Source organism: Punctularia strigosozonata (genome assembly GCF_000264995.1).
Source record: "Punctularia strigosozonata HHB-11173 SS5 unplaced genomic scaffold PUNSTscaffold_1, whole genome shotgun sequence".
NCBI classification, from domain to species: Eukaryota; Fungi; Basidiomycota; class Agaricomycetes; order Corticiales; family Punctulariaceae; genus Punctularia; species Punctularia strigosozonata.
This window is the reverse complement of record NW_006767433.1, coordinates 2,729,476-2,749,218: the sequence shown is the minus strand read 5'-3', so window position 1 is coordinate 2,749,218 and position 19,743 is coordinate 2,729,476. Positions and strand designations below refer to the sequence as shown.

General features: G+C 53.8%; 9 protein-coding genes across 9 annotated transcripts; 3 read left to right on the top strand and 6 right to left on the bottom strand.

Moving 5' to 3' along the window:
* Positions 1-112: 112 nt before the first annotated feature.
* PUNSTDRAFT_95620 (uncharacterized protein) lies at positions 113-3,988 on the top strand (the record flags this gene model as incomplete). The annotated part of the gene is made up of 12 exons (XM_007378930.1): positions 113-150; positions 205-335; positions 384-1,077; positions 1,130-1,234; positions 1,283-1,500; positions 1,557-1,724; positions 1,771-1,968; positions 2,021-2,194; positions 2,257-2,418; positions 2,464-3,059; positions 3,115-3,445; positions 3,497-3,988. The coding sequence occupies exons 1-12, from the start codon at positions 138-140 to the stop codon at positions 3,986-3,988; spliced, it is 3,282 nt and encodes a 1,093-aa protein (XP_007378992.1). The 5' UTR covers positions 113-137.
* Positions 3,989-4,060: 72 nt separating this feature from the next.
* On the bottom strand, positions 4,061-4,593 carry PUNSTDRAFT_129717 (uncharacterized protein; the record flags this gene model as incomplete). Its single annotated transcript, XM_007378929.1, has 4 exons — positions 4,061-4,126; positions 4,188-4,260; positions 4,312-4,437; positions 4,502-4,593. 4 exons carry the CDS (start codon positions 4,591-4,593, stop codon positions 4,061-4,063), a joined length of 357 nt encoding a protein of 118 aa, XP_007378991.1.
* Positions 4,594-4,823: 230 nt separating this feature from the next.
* PUNSTDRAFT_140452 (uncharacterized protein) lies at positions 4,824-7,643 on the top strand. Its single transcript, XM_007378928.1, has 2 exons — positions 4,824-5,369; positions 5,425-7,643. The coding sequence occupies exons 1-2, from the start codon at positions 5,008-5,010 to the stop codon at positions 7,349-7,351; spliced, it is 2,289 nt and encodes a 762-aa protein (XP_007378990.1). The 5' UTR covers positions 4,824-5,007; the 3' UTR covers positions 7,352-7,643.
* Positions 7,644-7,663: 20 nt separating this feature from the next.
* PUNSTDRAFT_48921 (uncharacterized protein) lies at positions 7,664-9,564 on the bottom strand. The gene is made up of 5 exons (XM_007378927.1): positions 9,117-9,564; positions 9,050-9,064; positions 8,469-8,999; positions 8,080-8,418; positions 7,664-8,024 (listed from the first exon to the last, which is right to left on the bottom strand). The coding sequence occupies exons 1-5, from the start codon at positions 9,525-9,527 to the stop codon at positions 7,824-7,826; spliced, it is 1,497 nt and encodes a 498-aa protein (XP_007378989.1). The 5' UTR covers positions 9,528-9,564; the 3' UTR covers positions 7,664-7,823.
* A 173-nt stretch (positions 9,565-9,737) lies between these two features.
* Positions 9,738-11,577, bottom strand: PUNSTDRAFT_117668 (alpha/beta-hydrolase). The gene is made up of 7 exons (XM_007378926.1): positions 11,301-11,577; positions 10,991-11,236; positions 10,925-10,935; positions 10,537-10,853; positions 10,409-10,481; positions 10,291-10,358; positions 9,738-10,243 (listed from the first exon to the last, which is right to left on the bottom strand). The coding sequence occupies exons 1-7, from the start codon at positions 11,452-11,454 to the stop codon at positions 9,826-9,828; spliced, it is 1,287 nt and encodes a 428-aa protein (XP_007378988.1). The 5' UTR covers positions 11,455-11,577; the 3' UTR covers positions 9,738-9,825.
* An 80-nt stretch (positions 11,578-11,657) lies between these two features.
* PUNSTDRAFT_48918 (uncharacterized protein) lies at positions 11,658-12,034 on the bottom strand (the record flags this gene model as incomplete). The annotated part of the gene is made up of 1 exon (XM_007378925.1): positions 11,658-12,034. A coding segment is annotated over exon 1 (289 nt), but the record flags the coding sequence as incomplete, so codon positions are not given.
* A 302-nt stretch (positions 12,035-12,336) lies between these two features.
* PUNSTDRAFT_95614 (carbohydrate esterase family 1 protein) lies at positions 12,337-13,938 on the top strand. The gene is made up of 11 exons (XM_007378924.1): positions 12,337-12,414; positions 12,467-12,585; positions 12,640-12,664; positions 12,714-12,845; positions 12,904-13,006; positions 13,062-13,200; positions 13,262-13,367; positions 13,430-13,513; positions 13,567-13,617; positions 13,675-13,705; positions 13,757-13,938. The coding sequence occupies exons 1-11, from the start codon at positions 12,349-12,351 to the stop codon at positions 13,780-13,782; spliced, it is 882 nt and encodes a 293-aa protein (XP_007378986.1). The 5' UTR covers positions 12,337-12,348; the 3' UTR covers positions 13,783-13,938.
* Positions 13,939-14,488: 550 nt separating this feature from the next.
* PUNSTDRAFT_110204 (kinase-like protein) lies at positions 14,489-16,107 on the bottom strand (the record flags this gene model as incomplete). The annotated part of the gene is made up of 11 exons (XM_007378923.1): positions 14,489-14,716; positions 14,765-14,772; positions 14,830-14,987; positions 15,046-15,092; positions 15,144-15,308; positions 15,364-15,378; positions 15,431-15,516; positions 15,569-15,671; positions 15,722-15,761; positions 15,933-15,987; positions 16,044-16,107. The coding sequence occupies 11 exons, from the start codon at positions 16,105-16,107 to the stop codon at positions 14,489-14,491; spliced, it is 969 nt and encodes a 322-aa protein (XP_007378985.1).
* Positions 16,108-16,249: 142 nt separating this feature from the next.
* On the bottom strand, positions 16,250-18,815 carry PUNSTDRAFT_80108 (P-loop containing nucleoside triphosphate hydrolase protein). The gene is made up of 8 exons (XM_007378922.1): positions 18,778-18,815; positions 18,629-18,724; positions 18,470-18,578; positions 18,200-18,419; positions 17,876-18,139; positions 17,440-17,825; positions 16,961-17,380; positions 16,250-16,907 (listed from the first exon to the last, which is right to left on the bottom strand). Exons 1-8 carry the CDS (start codon positions 18,778-18,780, stop codon positions 16,339-16,341), a joined length of 2,067 nt encoding a protein of 688 aa, XP_007378984.1. The 5' UTR covers positions 18,781-18,815; the 3' UTR covers positions 16,250-16,338.
* Positions 18,816-19,743: the final 928 nt, after the last annotated feature.

Below are 19,743 nucleotides of genomic sequence, written 5' to 3'. Positions count from 1 at the left end.
TATCCCCGGAAGGCCCGCGCACTCTCGGCGTCTGCCCTATCATCGCTCGTGTGACCGCATTACCAAAAACAGCTACCAGCCGCGGAAGCGCTTCGCCCTCGTTGCGGCCAGCGTCATCCCGCCCTACAGAGAGTGCCATGTTCGACGAATGTTCGTGTGCTCAGCCGTGATAACAAAGCAAACGTCTGCTCATCGGGTCTGTAGATGTCGAGCATGCCGCTCCAGGCGTCCACGGCCATATAGCCGGCTTGGCTTTTCCTGAAGTCCAGTACGAGGGCTTCGAGCCCTCTCCATTCGCCAACGAGGACGAAACAGCAGAATACGGGGAGACTTCGGTGAGAAACATGCTCGCGTCTTCGCAGCCCAGCTCATCCGTACCCAAGGATGGCCCTCCACTTGACCCAGCTGCGGCGAAAGCACCTGTGTTCGAGCTAGGCCGAGTGCAGTATACGCTTCCGGCACCCCTGGTCTCGCTGGCCGTTTCCTCCGATGTGCTGGCCATGGGGCTTTCTTCAAATGTCATCGTCCTGATTGTACTCGCCCATTCAGAGCAAGTCGTCAAGATACCCATTCCACGGAAACAAACCGAGTTCACGCTCTACAAGCTCTTCCTCGATCCGTCTGGCCGGCACCTCCTCGTGAGCTCGCTTCAAGGCGAAACATGGTACCTATACAGAGGATGGAAGAAACCCAAACAGCTCAAGCAGCTCAAGATGATCATCGAAAGTGTTGCATGGAACCGGAGCGCGCTGCTTTCCTCCCCTCACTCGACCTCTACTCGCGAGGTGCTGATAGGCGCACGGAACGGGTCCGTCTACGAAGCCATCATAGACGCGGAAGAGGACTTTTTCAAGCCGCCCGATAGGCACTGCCAGACGGTGTTCACCCTCCCTGAACGACCGCCCGTCACGGGCATCAGATACGATTACTTTCCTCCGTCGGATCCTCGGAAGGTCCTCGTGATCGTGACTTCACCGTCCCGCATATATCAGTTCGTGGGCTCTCCCGACAGGGCTGCGCAAGAAAGTGGTCGCGCTTTCTCTACCTTGTTCGCTAACTATCGGGACACGGCTCCAAGTACGTTGCTTGATGTTCTTGAAGCATATCTGGTCATCTTCATATGTTTCAGATATCAGGGATCTTCCGAACAACCTTCAAACCTCCGAACTACACTTTTACACTCCCAACGCTGATCAAGCGCAATCACTACCCAAAATGTTAGCATGGCAGAGCGGTACGTACAGTGTCTTTGTTATTATGCGCGATCGCTCAACTCCTCCAGGTCCGGGAATGTATCACGGAACGCTGAACTTCGAGTCAGCATCCGATGACTTCATCGACAACGCCGGGCTCTTCCCTTACCCCGCCTTTGACCAACCAGAGGAAGTGCCGATTTCGAGTAGCCTTACGGAGTTCCATTTTCTACTGCTGTACAAAGATCGCGTCGTCGCAGTCAACAGTTTGGACGAACGGCTTGCATACGATGAAACGATTCCACTGGTCAGTTGTTGGCGTGCAAACTGTTGATGATGATTTGGGTCCTGATTCTCTCTCAGAAACCTACCGAGGAAGTTCGCGGAATGGCGGCTGACCCTGTTCGGCAGACATACTGGATTTACACTGATCAATCGTTGTTCGAACTCGTGGCCAGCAACGAAGATCGGGATATATGGAGCACGTATCTTGCCAAAGGTATATACGATGTGGCCTTGCAGTACACCAAGGTAACCTGAGGCCTGGTATGCCCTTCCAATGCTTACCAATGTGCAGACAGCCAAGCAACGAGACATCGTGTTGTCCCGTCAGGCTCAGCAGTTCTTCGATGATGGGCGATACTTCCAGGCCGCCCAGGCATATGCGGCGAGCTCAGTATCATTTGAGGAGGTCACCCTCAAGTTCCTCGATCTTGGAGAGAGGGACGCTCTCCGCTCATACCTCGTGTCTCGGTTGGAGAGGACCAAGAAGACGGTACGGACGGGTGCAACTCATCCATCGTGTAATCAATTGAGCGAGGCTTCAGGACCTCACGCAACGCATGATGCTTGCTACATGGCTGGTCGAGTTTTACTTAAGCAAGTGCAACGAGCTCGACGATCTTATCGCGTCCGAGGCTCTGTCTCATGACGTTGATAACCTCCAAGCGGAACGAAGAATTCTCGAGGACGATCTGCGGCATTTCTTTGAAACATACCAGGTCTGTCGTTCTATACTCCAGATGATGATACCTGTGTTCCGATGGCGCATGATTCACGATAGACAAGCCTCGACAAGAGCACCGTATACGAGCTTACCCAAGGACATGGGCGCACGGATATGTATCTGCATTACGCCGGCGTCGTCGGCGACCTCGACCGCGTTATAGAGCATTGGGTGCTCGAAGAGGAGTGGACAAAAGCCATCGACGTCCTCAGTCGCCAGGTATGGGGACACCTCTTTACGCGAAATGCATCTGATCTTTCGCAGACCAATCTCGAGCTGTACTACCGCTTCGCGAACGTTTTGATGCGCAATGCTCCCAGAGAAACTGTCGAATCTTGGTTGCGGCAATCATCTTTAGATCCTCTCCGCCTGGTTCCCGCGCTGCTGCAACAACAGCCACTCCCGAGAGACCCAACGAGCCCAAACCATGCCATTCGTTACCTCAACCATGTCGTATTTCAGAAAGGCAACACATCCGCTACTATTCACAACCTCCTTATCACCTTTCATGCCTCCGCCCCTCTACCGTCTTCTTCGACTTCTCCTCCCGCGTCTGAAGACGATGCTCCACTCCTGCGCTTCCTCTCCACAGCTCCCTCGGATCCGCTGACCAATAAACCCTTTTATGACCTCGACTATGCCTTGAGGCTATGCAAGCAGACGGGGCGGACGCAAGCCTGTGTTCACATATATTCGAAGATGGGGCTGTACGAGAATAGCGTCGATCTGGCGCTGGAGAAGGGCGACCTAGAGCTGGCCAAGATCAACGCGGATATGCCGGAAGACGATGTCCAATTGAGAAAGAAACTCTGGTTAAAGATTGCAAAATATGTCGTCCAGGACCAAAAAGACATCAAATCGTCAGTATATCTTTGGCAGCTCATTCTATGCAACGCTGAACCGGGTTGTGTGTAGGGCAATGCGCTTCCTTCAAAACACGGATCTGCTGAAGATCGAAGATATACTGCCTTTCTTCCCCGACTTTGCGGTCATCGACGACTTTAAGGACGAGATATGTACAGCGCTCGAAGACTACGCGTCGCAGATCGATGCCCTCAAAGGAGAAATGGACGAGGCCACGCGCAACGCTGACGCCATTAAGGGCGATATCGCTGCACTCCGCAATCGTTTTGTCACTATCGATGCCGGTGAACGCTGCGCGGTGTGCCGATTCCCGGTTCTCACTAGACAGTTTTACGTCTTCCCGTGCCAGCACTGCTTTCATGCGGATTGCCTCATCGGTCTGGTGAGTCGCAGCTGGCGACCGTCGAAGAAGCACACTGATGCAGGCATATAGGCCAAGGAGTATCTGCCGGCACATGCGCTGCGACGTATTCTAGCCCTACAAGGCGAACTGGTGAAGACTGCGCAGGTCGATCGGGGCAACATCACGGGCCCGACAGCCGCTGTGCAGAATGCCCACGTGCGCCAACCATCGACGCAGCGTACACTGCTCTCCGCGAATTTTGGGAACCTCGCCAATCCATTACAAAACGGGACACGAGCAGCAAATTCGTTGGGCCGCAACATACTGTCGGCGGGCGACCGTCTGCGGGACTTGATCGTGCCCGACGCCCTCGTGAGCGTCGTGTCCAACCCCTGGATAGGCATCACCGGTAGTGGAAGACGGTCGGGGAAGGATTCGAGCAAAGAGGAGAAGGCGAGCAAACTGAGAGCGGAGTTGGACGACGTGTTGGCGAGCGCCTGCCCGTTGTGCGAGAGCGTGGTGGCTGGACTGGACAAGCCCTTCGTGAAGGAAGGGGAGATCGATACGAGTTGGGCATTATGAAGCGGATCAGAGGCACGGAGATGCATCCGTCGACGGATGCCTGCACTCGACGTATCATACAGAGCGTGGTCGTCAATGGTTGATTTTTTTGGTGCGCCCTGCCTTCTTACGCAGTCTCGCCGCTTTTCGTGCGCCCATCTGTCGTGACGACCCGTGAGTGATGATGGCTCGGAAACGAAAGGCAGGAGGCGAAGCGGACCTGGGCCTTGAGCTCATCCGCTCGCCTGCGCTCCTCAGCTGCTTTTCTGCGGTCCATGGTGACCTGCCGTCTCCTGCGGTGTGCCATGAGGAACGGTGTTCTCGATAATGATGGTGTTACGCACCGAAGACGCTCGGCCTCCTTCTCCTCCGTGAGCTCCGCCTGGAGCTGCTTGATGGCCTTTTCCCTCTTGGTCTTTTCCATCCGGTGCTCGAAGGACGTTTTGACGCCGTCAGGGAGATGGGTCCGGCTGGAGAGGGGGCAGAAGATGCGGTCAGCCAAGCATAGCGCGAAGGGGCACAGCGGAGACGAACACCGCCGGGGACTTGTGTGACTTCCATGGCTTGCCTGAGACGCGGCCGGCGGCGGAGGATGCGAGGGGGACGGGCGGGGCGGGCGGGGCCATAGGGGGCGAGGGAGAGACGAGTGTGAGAAGGCGGGCGGCAGACGCACACTCGAACCTGGCGACCGTGCTTGGGTTCCTCCTCCGCTGTCCCCGCCGGGTCCGGCCATGTTCAGGTCGGCGGCACTCGACTCCCCCGCCACCGCGCACGACGAGCACATCCGTCGCCTCCTCGACCAGCGAGCCGCTCGCGCAGGCGCAGACGCCCACCCCGCCTTCGACTCCCTCTCGTCCCTCTCCGATTCACCCTCCATCTACAGCCACCAGTTCTCCCCTCGCCCCGTCCATGCCGTCCACGTCGACACCGCCGCCTCACCCAGACCATACCCAGGTCGCACGCCCTCCGAGCCTCGCTCGCCCATTTCCATCAAGTCCGACCGGGAACGCCTAGCGGACCCCTCGGCCAGTGGCATCGACATGGACGACTCGTCCGATTCGCAAGGGGGAACCCTCGAAGATGAGGACGATGGCGAGTCCACGGTCGAGGCGGACGAGCCCCGCATGAGTTATCTCGGTCCGAAGATGAAGGTTCATTCCAAGGCGCCCTGGGAGACCGACGATCACGACGCCGACTCGGACACCAGTTCGCACTTCCGCGGCACATCCTCGCACAAGCGGACGAAGACGAAGACCGCGAAAGGCGACGGGATCATGAAGGGTTTGGGATTCATGGGTCGCAACGTTCCGAGACCCAGTATGGAATCCAGTCGCTCGTCGTCGAGCGGGAACAAGAAGTCCTTCGAGACAAGCTCGTCGATATCCACTGGCGGAGCTCTTCAGTGCGTCTTCGCTCTTGTCTTGTTGATCTAAGCTCAGGACTGATGGCTCCTTTAGGGCGCTCGCCCAAGCATCCATGCCGACCTCGTCTCTGGCTTACGGGACGACAGGTCTGCGCCCGGCAAACGAGTCTGATTCAAGCCTAATACGCAACAGAGTGGCCTCCACTTCTACGCCGACCAATCCCTCCCTTCAAATTCCAGCAGTCAGCCCTCGCGCTGCATCCATACGCTCCTTTGATTCCTCCCCCCACCCCCAAGGTAGACGGCACATCCCTCCCTCGTTCAAACGTCAATATTCCGATGGTACGGACACCAGACCGTTTGCTCCGGCTTCTACGCGTACGTCAGAAAGTCAAGACGAATATGCGCACCCGTATGCCAATCCGGATTTGGCGATATATAACCGCGACTCCGTTAGGGCGCCTTCACCGCCGCTGGGCCGAGAGCGCGGCCCGAGTGAAGCTACGATCACTCCCAGCGATTCGAACGCGACCGTCACGGACTCGAGTTTGTTCTCACCTTCACGAACGATGGATCCGAATGTCCTCACACCTGCCACCTCCATGTCGTCCTCCGCCGATCAGGACTCGGACTCCCGCTCTGGACAGAGCCGCTTGTATGGCAAAACCATATCGCCGCCCATGGCTCTGAACACATCTCGTCGCTTGGATGGGTCTCAGGGCGACGAGCGTGATATGCTTATTGCCCCCGGCGTTCATGGCGTCCACGCATGGCAGGCTTCGCCAACATCGCAAAGCTTCTCCCTCATATCCCTAGAAGAAGCGCAGGCACAGGCCCGAGAGCGCTCACGGAGTGCGACAGCTAATGCCACTTTCCACGGCAGTTTCCCAGCAGCGGTCGCCTTTCCTGACTCGGATTCGATTTCCATTAGGAGCACCAACACTGCCGACGCCAGCCCGACGCTTTCGACCGCGAGAGCTCGCTCTCGCACGACGAGTGCCGGTACTAAGGCGAAACGCGCGTTCCAGGGCTTCACGTCCGACGCCAGTCGCGATGATACCCCGAAGGCTGGCATTCGTGACCCTGCGTATCCCGAGGCTTCCAGCTCCGGGCAAAAGGCTCTCAGACATAAAAAGAGCGGTTTCATGCGATTATTCAGGGAGAAGGCGGCCCCGATTTCTCTTGCGCCTCCTGTGCCTCAGCTTTCGGAGTTGCATTTGCAGACTAATCAGAACGCGGTCAGGACGATACCCCGTGTGCCTGTCCCATCCATTTCGCCCTCTTTGCTGGTTGACCCGGATCCTGGTTCCGCTTATATGCATCCGAACGAGTCCGGTGCGTCGCAAGGCAGCACCGGCTCTACCCCAACCTCGGAAGGCACCACGCGCAGAACCTCTCCTCGACCTCCCCCTCTTACCATCGTCACGTCCAATCGCGGTAGCTCCCCACGCACCGCCGACCCGACCAAATCCACCAGCCCGAATTCGCCACGCGATCGCAATATACCGTACGTCCAGAGTGCACCCGCAGATCAAACGACTTTCGAAGCGCTACGCCTGCGGCCAGTCTCTCAAGTTTTCAGCCAGCACTTCGTTGCCCACATCGGCTCTGCGAATTCGTCTCCACCCCACGGCGCAGAACTTGATACGCCGACGACTACCTCGGCAACCCTGGCTTCCCCTGTTTCGTGCGAACCCTCTCCGCACGCTGCTATTGCAGGCACCGGCCTCAAGCATGGTATAGCTGACGATTCCTCGTCGGTCATCCAAGCACTGCAAAGCCAGATCGCGAGCGCGAAGATGGAATGGCAGCGTCAGGTGTGGGAGCTCGAGGCCGAAGTGCGCTCTTTGAGGGCGGAGGTTGAGCACCTTCGAGGGGCGGAGGCCGAGTTGGAGTATTGCGACGTGTGCGGCCGAGGTTCACCTGGCTCAGTCGGGCAACCCAATGCGACGAGGGGAAGTGTCATCAACCGCCCGCGAGCCCGAACAGGCACCGGCGGACGGTTCACCGTCCGCGATTAAGGACCCCACGATTTCCCGTCTTCGTGTGGTGTGGTGTTTGTTATGCCCTCTTGGCGTCGGAGCGCCATTGTATAGACTTGTACCATCTGGGACGTTTGGATCGTCCGGCACTCTATTTAACCTGGTCACTTATCCCCATATTGCTATTGTACTCGATATCACTAGTCTCTTTGATTTCCCTTCCGATTCCACTGTTTGTATAATGGGTTGTTTGTATTCGCATTTGTAGACGACCCGAGCGTTAGGCTCTTTTGTCCTAAGCTTAGCAAAATCTACCCGTGCTGCTTGTTCCCTGAACAAACACCGTTCGGTCGAAACATGGTTTTTGTCAGGTTGGGTTGCACGAAGTACAAGATGGTTTTATCGCTGCTCTAACATGACATCACATTGCCGCACATCCTACAGAGTGAAGGGCGAGATTGTGCCTTATAAGATTAGCAACAATAACATGTGGGTCGAAGTTTCATGCATGCTAAAAACGCCCATCTATCTCGTCCTCCGATGCCGTGTCCGAAAGCGGTTTGCGCTTGCGTGACAGGTATTCATCATACGTAGTTTGACCGCCCCTGTTCTCTGAAGCGTAGCGCTCTCTGAAATCTTCCACCAAGGCATCGATTGTCTCCCGGTATCGACGGTAACACTCGGCCCAGGACTTATACGAACGTTGATCGTGCTAGCATAGATGGTGACCTTAAGCAGCATGGCGAAGTAGCCTGGACTAGACTAACCTTTTCATGGAACGGTATCCAGATTTCAGCCTGACTTCGTGAGCGTAAATCAGGCATCTTCGCAAGATATCGGGCGATGACGCGAAAGTCAGCCTGTGTGAATTCTCCCCCTGCGGGGCCCATCTTCCGTTCGTCCCTATCCGTTGATGAGCTCGACCGGGCTTCGTCGCCAGTCGAAGCCGCTTCATCGGACTCGTCTTCTGATGCTGAGGACTTGCCGTCGTTTCCATGGGCACGAATGGTAGGTATTCGATCTTTAGCCGCCGAAAAGATGGTATCGGGCAGGTCCCCGCAGTTGTTCCAGTAGTAGTTCCATCCCTGGTCAGGATGATGGGGGGCCTGGAGAGAATAACTCAGCGACTTGTGAGTCAGACCGTCTAATTGCTCACCTTTCTTGCAAGTATCCTGCACAGAGCAGTCTTGCTCAAACGTGGATTGCGCTCGAGTTCGAAGGTTATACATTTGATGAAGAACTCATGATCAGCTTCGCTGTATCGCTGTTTTCCGTTTGTATGATACACGAAGGTTTCCGGTCCCGGAGGTGTGGGGGACCTAGCGGTTTTAGGCGATCTGCGAGAGTCTGAAAAGCGCGGCCTCTTCACCGCCCTTACTGGCGCTGACGCGGCATCCGCAGGGCTCTGTACACTCTCGTGCTTATGCTTGGTATGAGGGTTGGCCGTCCCGACGGAGATGCTGTCCGAAATTTTAGGCGGTAAGCTCCTTTTCGCGTAAGACCCGCGAGGCCCATTGTGTTTCAGCCCATGCTTGTCGGATATAGGGGACTCCGGCGGGTAAATCGGCCGTCGCGCGGTCGCAGCTTTGTGCACTAGCTGAGGAGTGGAAGCGGTTTCGCGTAGTTTCGACACCTGAGCATAAATGTGATCATGGTGGTCGAGAAAGTAATCCTTCCATAGGTTCGCCTTGACCCGAGTCAGCGCGGGCTATCTATGCAATGCAAGTGGCATCGTACCGCGTGATGGTTCACCTGCAAAACCGTCGTCAGCCAAGCATACAGCAGTGAATAACATAAGACATACACCATGTAGTTCGGTTTCAATCGCTTGTTTGAATGATTTTCCACTGCTGTAGGAGCCCAGGAGCACGCGCACCAAGATTTCTTCATCCTTCGCCCCACCCACTGGAACGTTCATCTGAGACGCCATGGTAAATGCGGCCGCCATCGCCTGAGGATTCCAGGCTGCCATCATGTTAGCGCCTGCTGCGAGTTGCGACCAGTTGGCTGCGACTGGATTGGCCATTTGAGCTGCAAGCATGTTTGGAGGTGCCATTGCCGCAAAGGGAGCAGGCGTAGGTCCGAACATCGCAGCTCCAGGCATGCCACCGAGAAAAGGAAAGACGGCCGGGGGTACGCCGTTCGATGCTTCATTGGAGGGTGCGGTGATAGGGGCTGCGTTCAGGTCATGAGAGTTCCGCCTTTCGAGATCCATGGCATTCCGGCGTCGGAGGTTTGTAGTTCGCAGTGAGTTATGTAACGGGAGCGGGAACAATGGGATCGTTGAGACAAGGGTCACGCCGAGCCCGTATGTTTCAGAGTGAATGAAGGCTGGTAGAGGTGTGGCCGCGAGCGGTGGCACTGCGCGGAGGTCGTCCGCTCTCGCCTTGATCCGATAGCGACTCATCCGCGGGGTGGCAACTCCGACCGATATGATATATATTCTACGGACACCTGATTATGGGGACTGGTGATATGCTAGTGTATGGAATAATGTACAGTGCGGGATGCCGTCATATCGTATCGCTGTCTTGTCTTTCGTCCGACCGTCTTGGTCGCCTGGTGGCCATCCCGGTATCATCCACCGCTGTGGCATGACCCGCTGTGGCGACGCCCGTCGAGCGTGCAGAGTCATCAACAAATGGCTCCCCTTCACAGCCGCTGCTTTTTTTCTCCCTACTCGCGGTCGGTGTTCGGTTGCTGGCTAGATTCTCCGCCATCACAGCGCGTTCTTCGCCACTCGTCCTTCTCCGTTCCAGGCCGACTCTGCGAGCTCGTGCATGCGCAGGACCTTCTTGGTAGTTGCCGCCGGCACTTGAACTTCCAGAAGGTTGCTCTTCAACGACCGTCGCCAGATGGTCCGCAATGCCCAGGTAGAATGTTGCTGGCTTGAACTTGATCTCACGTCCCATAATCGAAGCCCAACGGTAACTAAGGCAACATTAGAACTTCCACTCTTCCTTTCGGGTTGGACTTACCGCGCGACATTCGTCCATCCTACGAGGTCCAGATGGTTCACATTCTCGAGCGTGCCCAGGTACGTGCCCTGCTAAACGAGTGAACCTTTTGTCCTGCCACATGTTCGGTCGTACCCACCCATTTCGAACTTTCGACGGAGACGAGACCGTCGTTGGGCCCTTCCTTCTCATAAACAACATCGTGGCTGTACCTATCGCCAAGATGTGAACAAAGAATTGCGCCGAAAGTCGGAATGGACTACCTACTTCCAGGTGTCTATCAGACCAGGTGTGTACGTTGCTCCCCAGCTGAAGTATTTTACACCATCAACATCGGGAGTTTCTTCGTTGAATTTCTTCATGTTCGCGACAGTGAGGCATTCGAAGGCTTTACCGTCACCGCCTCCGTTGGGTAGCATGTCAAGCAGCCCCAACACACTCGGCAGGCGGCTTGTACCCACGAGGGACAAGAAGTGGTCCGCAAAGTAAGAGCCACGGTGGGGACTGGCGATCGTAGTGATAGAGGCTACCTCAAATTTTCGGTGCGTCAAGTGCGTAGTGAGATAGCGGCAGTCCAAGCCACCCTAATGGAACCTCCTGTCAATGTTATTCCAGTCACGACCGTGGTCGGGAGCCCCGGCAGACTCGTGCTCACCATACTATGCCCTGAATATAGTGAACATGAGTCACACGCGAATATCGTCCACATGGCTGAGCATACCTATCAAATGAACCTTGCGGCCAGGGTAAATTTCAGATATCCGCTGTTCGAGCACTTTCGCTCTGTCTTGAGGACTGCTCGTAGCGGGTACCCGGGTTATGAGAACCTCGCAGCCATTCGCCTCCAGAACTTCTTTGATTCCTCTCCAATGCGTCACCTCCATAGGTGCTATTGATGGGCCAATAGATACCGAGTCAAAACCTAGCAAGCCGTGGCAGAAAACGAGCGGGTGGTGAGGGGTACGATCTGCCGACGAAGTGGTCAATGCCTTGGCACGAACGTGTATCGCGATTGAGATTGATGGACTCGCATTTCTTATTGATATGTTCCCGCTCTTCCTGGTCAGAGACTTGTTGATCCTCCTCCGAGAGCAGATGATCCGTTTGCGCCTTGTTCGACCATTGGAACCAGTTCCATTGAGATGGCGGCGATTCTTGAAGGCGTCGAGTCGCAGACGTGTGCATGCCACGCTCGTGGAGTGATTTGAGAGTATCTATCGAGGAGCGCCGCCTTCCGTGGCCATCATCGTTCAGGAATATCGTGTCGGGTGACACCGCGCTTTCTGGTGGGGAAAGAGAAGCCGTTGGCAGCGTTGAACGCGTCAGGTTGTCGAAGTACGGCGGGTGCCGGGATAGTTGGGTGGAGGGGTAGAACCCTTGGGGAAGACGGGCGGGAACAGGTCGCGCTGGTAGCATATCCTCGTTGAGAGCTTCGGAAAGAGCAGAGTGAGATGACGACGGAGAGGACGGCGAGTCAGGACGGGAAGATGAAGGTGAGTCGCTCTTTCGTTTGCCGTTGAGCCAGCGCAGCACGGGAGAGGGCAGAGTTTGGGAAGCCGCGGACATGGGGGCTGGCTGAGGTGGAGTGGGGTGTAGACGAGGCGGTATTGAGTGCTGAGCGCGTCTATGAGTCTCGAAGGACCGTCCAGCGGCGCTGCCGGGGCGCGGAAGCGGCATGTCGTCGTCAGAAGGGGCAGGAGGTTGGCGCGGGGTGCTCGACCCTGACTGAGGGAAGAGGCCTTCGAGTCTGCTGGAGACGGGTGTACGGGTGCCCTCCGGCTGCGTCATCGGTCTACGGAGGGACAGTCGCAGACAGGTGGGCAGGCTATGTGCGCAGCTCCGAGCACGCAGCAAGCACAGACGCGGCGGAATGCTTTGGTACTCTCAGGTATGTTATGTTTTGAGCGACGTCCCGGTCCGAGGTCTACAACCAACTCGCAGTGCGGCGGCAGCGTGACGCTCAGGGCTCTCTCCATGCTTGGCCATGCCACGTGCCCTTGCGTAATGTCGCTGCGGACGATAAGATTAAGCAGCTAGCTAAGATCGGCACCCCGTCAGATCGGTGTCCCGTTGACCATCATGTCGCTCGAACAGGTGTCGTCCAACAAAGTCTGCGAGGGAGAACTCGTCAAGTACAAGTTCCAGGTGATCTCAAGCTCTCTATCGTCGCTTTCTGGCGTCCTGAACCGCGCGACAGTCCGCAGCGTTAGGCGGGTTGACCGCACAGTTCAACCTATTCCTGCCTGTGAACGCCAAAGAGGGGAAGGTGCCCCTGCTCACGTACCTGGCTGGCCTCACCTGCACGGAGGACACTGGGTGATTCTCCACCGCCCGTAAGAGATGTTCAGGCCTCCTGATCCTTCGTTGCAGCGCCCAGAAAGGTGGATTCTTTCGCGTGGGTATCCGTCCCGTTCCACCCGGAACATCATACCAAACCCACACAGGACGCAGCAGCGGAGGGTCTTGCCCTTCTCTTTCCAGATACCTCTCCCCGCGGCGCAGGAATTGCAGGTGAAGACGATGACTGGGATTTCGGTACTGGAGCTGGATTCTACATCAATGCCACAAACGAGAAGGTTGGTTCTGGCACTTACGTGGGGTACTATTCAACATCCATTCAGTCTCGCTTTCTAGTATGCAAAGCACTACCGCATGCTTGAACATATCACCGTGGAACTTCCCCGAGTCATTGAGAAGGCCGAGTTGCCCATTGATTTCACTAGGCAATCGATCTTCGGTATGTGAATGATCGTGTCTGAAACGCTGTACCAACAGCTTGTCGAAATAAATAGGACACTCCATGGGTGGACATGGCGCGCTTACGCTGTACCTCTCTTCTCTTTTGAAAAACAAGCAATACCGCTCTGCTTCCGCTTTTGCTCCCATTTCTAACTCGACTAAAGCACCGTGGGGCGAGAAGGCATTCAAAGGGTTTGCACCCTTGTATTTTGCACTGGTTGAAAACTCACGCAAAAATACTACATATCTCTAGATATCTCAAAGGCGGCATTGAGGAGGCCAAACAAAGCGGATACGATGCGACAGAGCTGATCAAGCAGCTCGGCAATAAGGAATCTGTTCACATCCTCGTCGACTTTGTGAGTGCACATACTGCATGATAGTCATCACTGCCCCATTACTCTTTGTATCCGTACTATAGGGTACGGCCGATAAGTTCTATAACGACGGTCAGCTCCTTCCAGAAAACTTCCAAGCCGCCGCAAAGGACGCAGGATACGATGACGTACGTGCATTTCGCTTTGAAAATCAGCAAGGCTTGTCTGACGACGCTTTTAGGTGCAAGTCCGAGTCCGTGGACACGAAGGATACGATCATTCCTACTATTTCGTGCGTGTCGATATCCCTCCTGTCTATGAGATCGTTGATATTAAAGCCGCCACATAGATTTCTTCCTTCGCCTCAGATCACATCCATTGTATGTAAATCCTACCGTCATCTTCCCACTCTATCTCAACCTCTCTCGCAGTCCACGCAAATTTTCTCAAGGCCTGACTTCTCATCGAGACACCTTCTGGCGTGGGGGATACAGCAGATTGCCTGGTTGATCGAATACTTCGTTGACGTGTACGAATAGTTAGCTCAAGGCGGGACAGCGTACCACCAGAGACATGCTGAGATAGGGTACAAGGGAAATTTTACATGTTTACCGATAACAGACTATCGTTGTTTCGGTGCCAAGTGGCCCGGAGAGTGTTCGAATCAGCCGCCGCGACTCGCCAGAGCCTCTAGCCTCTACCACCAGCTATTGCTTGTTGAAGCTAGAGATAACACGCTCTTGGTAAGCTTGCTCCAGTGAATCGGCGTTCGACTTGATCCAGGCACATTCTAAAGCTTCCATCACTGTCGCACGATGCAACGGGTCTGAATGCATCAATCTTTGCACCAGATACTTGGCTGGGCGGTAGATGAGTGAGTGCATGATTCTTGCGGTGCCGATTGTTATAAGAGATGCATCGCACCGTCCGGTAGGTCATCCCAAATGTCTGGATAGAGTAAGATGCCTCCTTGGACGATCCGACGCTTTACAAGCTGTTCGCTGCATGTTGAATTCTGTGAAAATGGTGTGGAGAAGCCGTTGGACCAGTACGAATCCGGAGGCGATGGAACGTAGTCTCCGCTTCCAGCCGCGCCGTCGAACGGGTGGTAACCGCTAGGGGGATTCTGACGTTATTACCTGCCGGAGTATACGAAGGGCAGCTTACGTTAACATGATGAACATGATAACACCTGCACTCCAGCAATCCGACGGCATCCCCACATACCCACGGTAGAGATCGTCGAGAGCGAGTATACCTTCTGGTGGTAGGTATGCGACAGTACCAACAACATGCAGGGTCTCCTGATATGCATTTGCTCTTGCCAAGCCAAAATCGGCTATCTGGATGCGTGGGTATGGACCTGGTTCACATAGCAAGATGTTTTCCGGCTGACTCAAACAATCAGCCTGGAACCACGGATCAAAATGGCGAAGAACCTTAAGATCTAAGTAATTGAAAGCATATAGATCAGTATATAGCCCGTATCTTGCGAGACACGTACCTCGATGCGATATGTGTTTGTCATGAATGTATTTCAATCCACGGAATAGTTGATACATGATGTACTTCGCCTCTCCTTCGCAGAGCCGACTGCTATTGACGTTCGAGCTGATGTACGTAAACAGATCACCTCCGGTTGAGAGTTCTAGGAAGATGTGGCTGGGCACCACGACGATCTGATTCAAGATCCTAAGGAGACCAATAGAGAGTGACTCACAGAAATCGGCCATTGATTGACACGTCTCTGATCTTTGTGACGTTTGGCTAATTCAGGCTAAAGTCAGATATCGTAAGGTAGCAGGCCGCCAAATATACGTGGTGCAACTTCATCAGGATCTGCACCTCCTTCTGCACCTTCTTCAGATCGTCCTCTGTCTTGGTCCTGATCGTTTTACACGCTACTTGACGGTACTTGTTCGTGTCAATTGCGAGATTGACAGTTGCATAGCTACCGCTTCCAAGACAGTGCGAAGTTACGGCCTGCGACACATAATGCTGAACAAAATCATGCAATAGGTAGTACAAATAGACGAACGTAATCTCCGATTTCCTGTGGCTGGGATTCAGCGCGCATCACTATGACGCAGTATGATAACACTCACCCTCACGGACGGAGTTTGGCGGGGGGTGGGGTCGAATATATGCGCCTTCTCTTGATGTCCCTTCCGCATATGTATACATGTAAACGCTGTAGGTTGCAAGTCGGCTCCACGAAGGCGAAAGATAACAAGAAGAAATACTTTGTGAGTGAGGTATGGTGAGAGTATCTCCATCCATGAGGATGATGCTGGCCTTCCGAAGGCGATGCCGCCCATTGAGTATTATACCATTAGTAGAAAGATCCTTTCATAGCGTGAGCTCTGTTTGCCCTCCCATCAGGAGGTACGAGATACTTTGCAGGAGAGGATGATTCCGCCATTTCCAGCTGGAATGCTGCACATAGAGACATAATATAGTGAGCATATGAGCGTGAAAGGCATCGGCAGTTGTACGCGTAAATCTTGCAATGGATATTGGAAACAACCGGGTCGGAAATCACGTATGAACTGCAGGACACTCCGCCGTGAGCAATCTCGTGTCTGCTGATTATTCGTCAAAGTTTACCATGCAGAAGGGTTACGACCTATGATCGCAGGTTTGTTGAGAAAAAGAACAATAGCTGAAAACGCCTGTTAGCGTTATACCGCTCACAGCCGGGCATCCCGGAAACTTTACCATCCCTACGACCACCCCTCCCCGTGGTCAGCAATTTGGCGCATGTATCCCGGTGAGTGCACATGGAGATGGGAGGATGCGTCGTCAGGTGCGATATAACGAGTGACACTCAAAGGTACTATTACTCTTAGAGGGCATGTGTGTTTATAGCCGAGGTCACGTGTATCACTGGACTTTCGGGACGAGTGGGCCGGATTTTCTTCCTGCACGTCAATTTGCGAAGTCCAGCCCTAATACAATCAATACCACGAAACAAGTCGCAAATATGTCATATACAGGCAACGGCTGACACACATCAATCATACCCTTTTCCGCTCCTCTGTTTCACTCGTTTAGGTTTCTTGTGGCGCTTCCCAAGGGGCGCGCCGTTATCTGCACCCGCACTGGCAAGAACAGATGCGATTCGCGCTCTCCTGCCTGTCAAAGGTTGCCCATCGTCTGCAACCATATTTTGATGCGGGTAAAGTTGCGTCCTGGAGAATTCCTTGCCGTGACGAGCCGTGCCCTGTACGAAGGCTCTCGAGGACATTGCAGGACGGGTGGCAAAGAAATCCTGATCGAGAACGTTTGATTTGTGGCCGGCGTTGGTAGAATGAGGAACTTGACCTGACCCGTCAGGGGCTGATTGGTCGACGGGTATGAAGGTATCTGCCCCTTTAGTGACACGCGTCGTGGGCGCTCGCTTCTTCCCTACCGCTCGGAGTAGGGCCATGGCATGCATGTCCGCATTGAATTCCTCAGAAGAGTATCCGGGAGGTGGGTGACAGAAGAGAAGCCTCGCGTTAACGTAGTCCTTCAATATGTACCTGGCAGCTCGTGCTTCGTCCGGATTTCCCTGGCCCGAGCGAGCAAAACCACGAGCAACTGGGGAATGCACGATCAGATACGAGGCGAATTTCCTGTAAAAAGACCATTACCGGCGTAAGGGACAAGCAGATCTTCCCCTCGAAGGCTACTATCACCTCCCTCTTCTGGTCCACTACTGCGTATAGTAAGGCCGTACGTAGCTTCTAAGACATCGCGTGGAATCCGCTTGACAACCAACGCGGTGGGGGCTGTATATTCCCGCAATTGGTCAATCGGCAAGACGCCATCACAGACAAGATCGGCTCGCGTAGTAGCAAATTGAGGGAATACCAATCCAGGACAATCACAGAGCATGACCGATGGCGAAAGCTGGATTGTTTGAAAATGTTTTGTTTTCCCGGGCGTGGCAGACACGCTAACTTTCTTTTCGCCAAGAAGAGCGTTGATCGTGCTTGACTTGCCAACGTTAGGATAGCCCACAAGACCAACGACTAGCTGTTGCGGGCATTCACTAGATGACGTCGCAAACGCTGAAGGACATAGTGAGCGACCTGTGTATCCTTTGATCTAGGTTTCCGCTGTCGCGCACCTTGCAAGTCAGGGGCACTTCGTACAAATAACTCCTCAAGCTCCAAGACGGTGAGCACGCGCGCTCTGGGATCATCCGAATCATCTGCGTTGTCTGCTACCCCCGGGGTGTTATCTCGCTCTTGCTCTTGCTTTGAGAGAGAATACGCTGAACTCGGCGAGGAAGTCTGGGATATGTCGGAAGATGATCCAGCATCGCTATTGCTCGCTGATAGTTCTGATACTGAGTGCACGGCGTCTCCCTCGTCCGTGTCCGAATCTGTACGATCAGCCGCTTCTTGTGCAGCAAGCGCGTCACGACGTGCCTGCTGCAGAGCCGCCGCATTCGCTGCCGAAAAGAATGCATACCGAACACCCAAGCTGTCAAAGTAATCTGCCCAAAGGCGTCTAAGGAAGGAAATGTTAGGAATACGCGATACATGATGATAGTTGCTCACCTTTGCTTCGCAGTCAGTAAGTCGGATTTGTTGATCAATAGTAGATTTCTTCGAAGGCCGCGGGGACCGCTGTCCTTCTCGCCTTCGGCTCCTTCGATATCCGTGACATATGATTCGAGATCTTCACAGCGAAATCGAAGAGGATTACGAGCATCGACAATTTGAACCACAAGATGAGCTCTTTCAATGACCCTCCACAATTGCCTCCAAACTTCGAGATTGCGTTCGAATGGCGTCAAAAGAAACCGATCACGATCCTGGAGACTATGGACATGCGTGTCAGTGGCAAGATCCTCGGATACATAGGGCGGCAAATGAACCAACTCCGCTAGGCCTCGCCGCCATTCTAGGAACGCGTTCTTTTCTTGCCGATCGAGCTCGACCGTGGGCATTCCTTTCTTCCAGGGTGGTCTTCTGGGAACACGGAGCCGCTGTCTGTTTTCTTGGAATTTCTGGAGGGTGGCTCGCTCTTCGTCCTCTGACAGCAGGTATGGGTTACGGGCAATAGGTGATTGGGAGCTAACGATTTTGATGTTCCTCCTCTCTATATATGTTAAAGCAAAAGGTAGAAAGAAGAAGACAGGGAGCAAGCACCTGCAGTGAAATCAGTGCCGGCAAGTGTCGCCGTGCTCAGGAATTCGTCGAGGTCCCGTTCTTGAGTAACCGATTTCAAACGGTTGGTAGCATCAACGTCCGTGGTGTACTGACCCGTATATTAGCCGTCGCAGAGAAGACAGAATCAATAAGCCTTACAAAACCCGACTCCTGTGCGTGTCGATTGTCCTTCACTCTTCTGTTCATGATGGCGTGGCCAAGTCCGCTTGGGTTGACACTCTTTTTCGGAGGCGCCTATGCGCAGGTGAGCATAGAACAAACGAGGATAAACTTTGCCTGCAACCTACCATTCTTGAGAACACCGATTCTGTAAAGGATGAATGGGGTGAACGGATGAGAGGCGTCAAATATTCGGCAATGGTAATCTAATCAAAAGGGATTCAGACAGTGATCTGACTAAGAATGCAGGTCATGTGATGCTACGTTATCTTGAGAAGTTGAGTAGGTAGGGTATATTCACAGCCAGAGTATTTCCTTACAAACTACATTTGTACAAATTTCTTTATGTTGATTTATACTTCATCCTCAAATTGCTGTCCAAACACGTTTTGCATTTACAATAAAACATAAAAATATATACATCTATGGTAGGTGACCTTCCATATATAAATATATTGCTACTTCTCTACTCCAAGTAAAAATTTAATTTTGACGGGAGTTTTAACAAATGATATAGATTTTCATAAAAAAAATGTCCAAACGTAATTTGTAATGAAAGACTCTGGCTGTGATTACCGGGCACGGTCCCTAATAGTAAACAGGATCCAGCCCTGCACTCCGGGGTTTGAATTCGCGTCTTTTTGTGGACCACGTAAGCCGACACACCGCTAAGCACCGGGTGGATAAGTATTTCATACATGTAGTAAGTACTCTATCTCGTGAGGAGATTAGCAAAAACAGAGCCGTGACTGTCCAACTGTTTACTGTGACTGCATGGCGAACTCGGTCCGGATACGATTAAGTAGGCTGTATATGCGTTCTCAGGGGCGACGCTGCCTAAGGTGTGCCGGGGCCTTGATGTCTTTATTTGAGAGCTGAAAGGCTGACGCATTCTAGAACGATATATTACGCAGATACAGGCTGATCCATTTGACGTAAGGACGACAGGGACAGCGATCAGACATGCGCAGCTCAAGGCAAGTTCGGCTTCACTGAAAAAAATGCGATCAGTGCTTGAGTGCGGACTAAGCGATGTTAGTATGAACCTGCATCGACCCAAAGGGGCTGGTCGGAGCCATCTATAGGCAATATGA

Excerpts from the sequence above, each read along its gene's own strand:
- PUNSTDRAFT_140452 (XM_007378928.1), top strand. The coding sequence starts at position 5,008 with ATGGACGACTCGTCCGATTCGCAAGGGGGAACCCTCGAAGATGAGGAC. Across the intron at positions 5,370-5,424 it reads TCCACTGGCGGAGCTCTTCA|GGCGCTCGCCCAAGCATCCA; the intron begins GTGCGTCTTCGC and ends TGGCTCCTTTAG.
- PUNSTDRAFT_117668 (XM_007378926.1), bottom strand. The coding sequence starts at position 11,454 with ATGCACACGTCTGCGACTCGACGCCTTCAAGAATCGCCGCCATCTCAA. Across the intron at positions 11,237-11,300 it reads GGAACATATCAATAAGAAAT|ATCGTACCCCTCACCACCCG; the intron begins GCGAGTCCATCA and ends CTTCGTCGGCAG. Across the intron at positions 10,244-10,290 it reads GGATGGACGAATGTCGCGCG|TTACCGTTGGGCTTCGATTA; the intron begins GTAAGTCCAACC and ends ATGTTGCCTTAG.
- PUNSTDRAFT_48921 (XM_007378927.1), bottom strand. The coding sequence starts at position 9,527 with ATGGATCTCGAAAGGCGGAACTCTCATGACCTGAACGCAGCCCCTATC. Across the intron at positions 8,419-8,468 it reads GCAGGATACTTGCAAGAAAG|GCCCCCCATCATCCTGACCA; the intron begins GTGAGCAATTAG and ends TATTCTCTCCAG. Across the intron at positions 8,025-8,079 it reads GGATACCGTTCCATGAAAAG|CACGATCAACGTTCGTATAA; the intron begins GTTAGTCTAGTC and ends CATCTATGCTAG.
- PUNSTDRAFT_80108 (XM_007378922.1), bottom strand. Across the intron at positions 18,420-18,469 it reads CGGCACTGATTTCACTGCAG|AGAGGAGGAACATCAAAATC; the intron begins GTGCTTGCTCCC and ends TAACATATATAG. Across the intron at positions 16,908-16,960 it reads TCTGCTTGTCCCTTACGCCG|TTGCTCGTGGTTTTGCTCGC; the intron begins GTAATGGTCTTT and ends TGCATTCCCCAG.
- PUNSTDRAFT_95614 (XM_007378924.1), top strand. The coding sequence starts at position 12,349 with ATGTCGCTCGAACAGGTGTCGTCCAACAAAGTCTGCGAGGGAGAACTC. Across the intron at positions 12,415-12,466 it reads TCGTCAAGTACAAGTTCCAG|TCCGCAGCGTTAGGCGGGTT; the intron begins GTGATCTCAAGC and ends ACCGCGCGACAG. Across the intron at positions 13,201-13,261 it reads GGCGAGAAGGCATTCAAAGG|ATATCTCAAAGGCGGCATTG; the intron begins GTTTGCACCCTT and ends ACATATCTCTAG.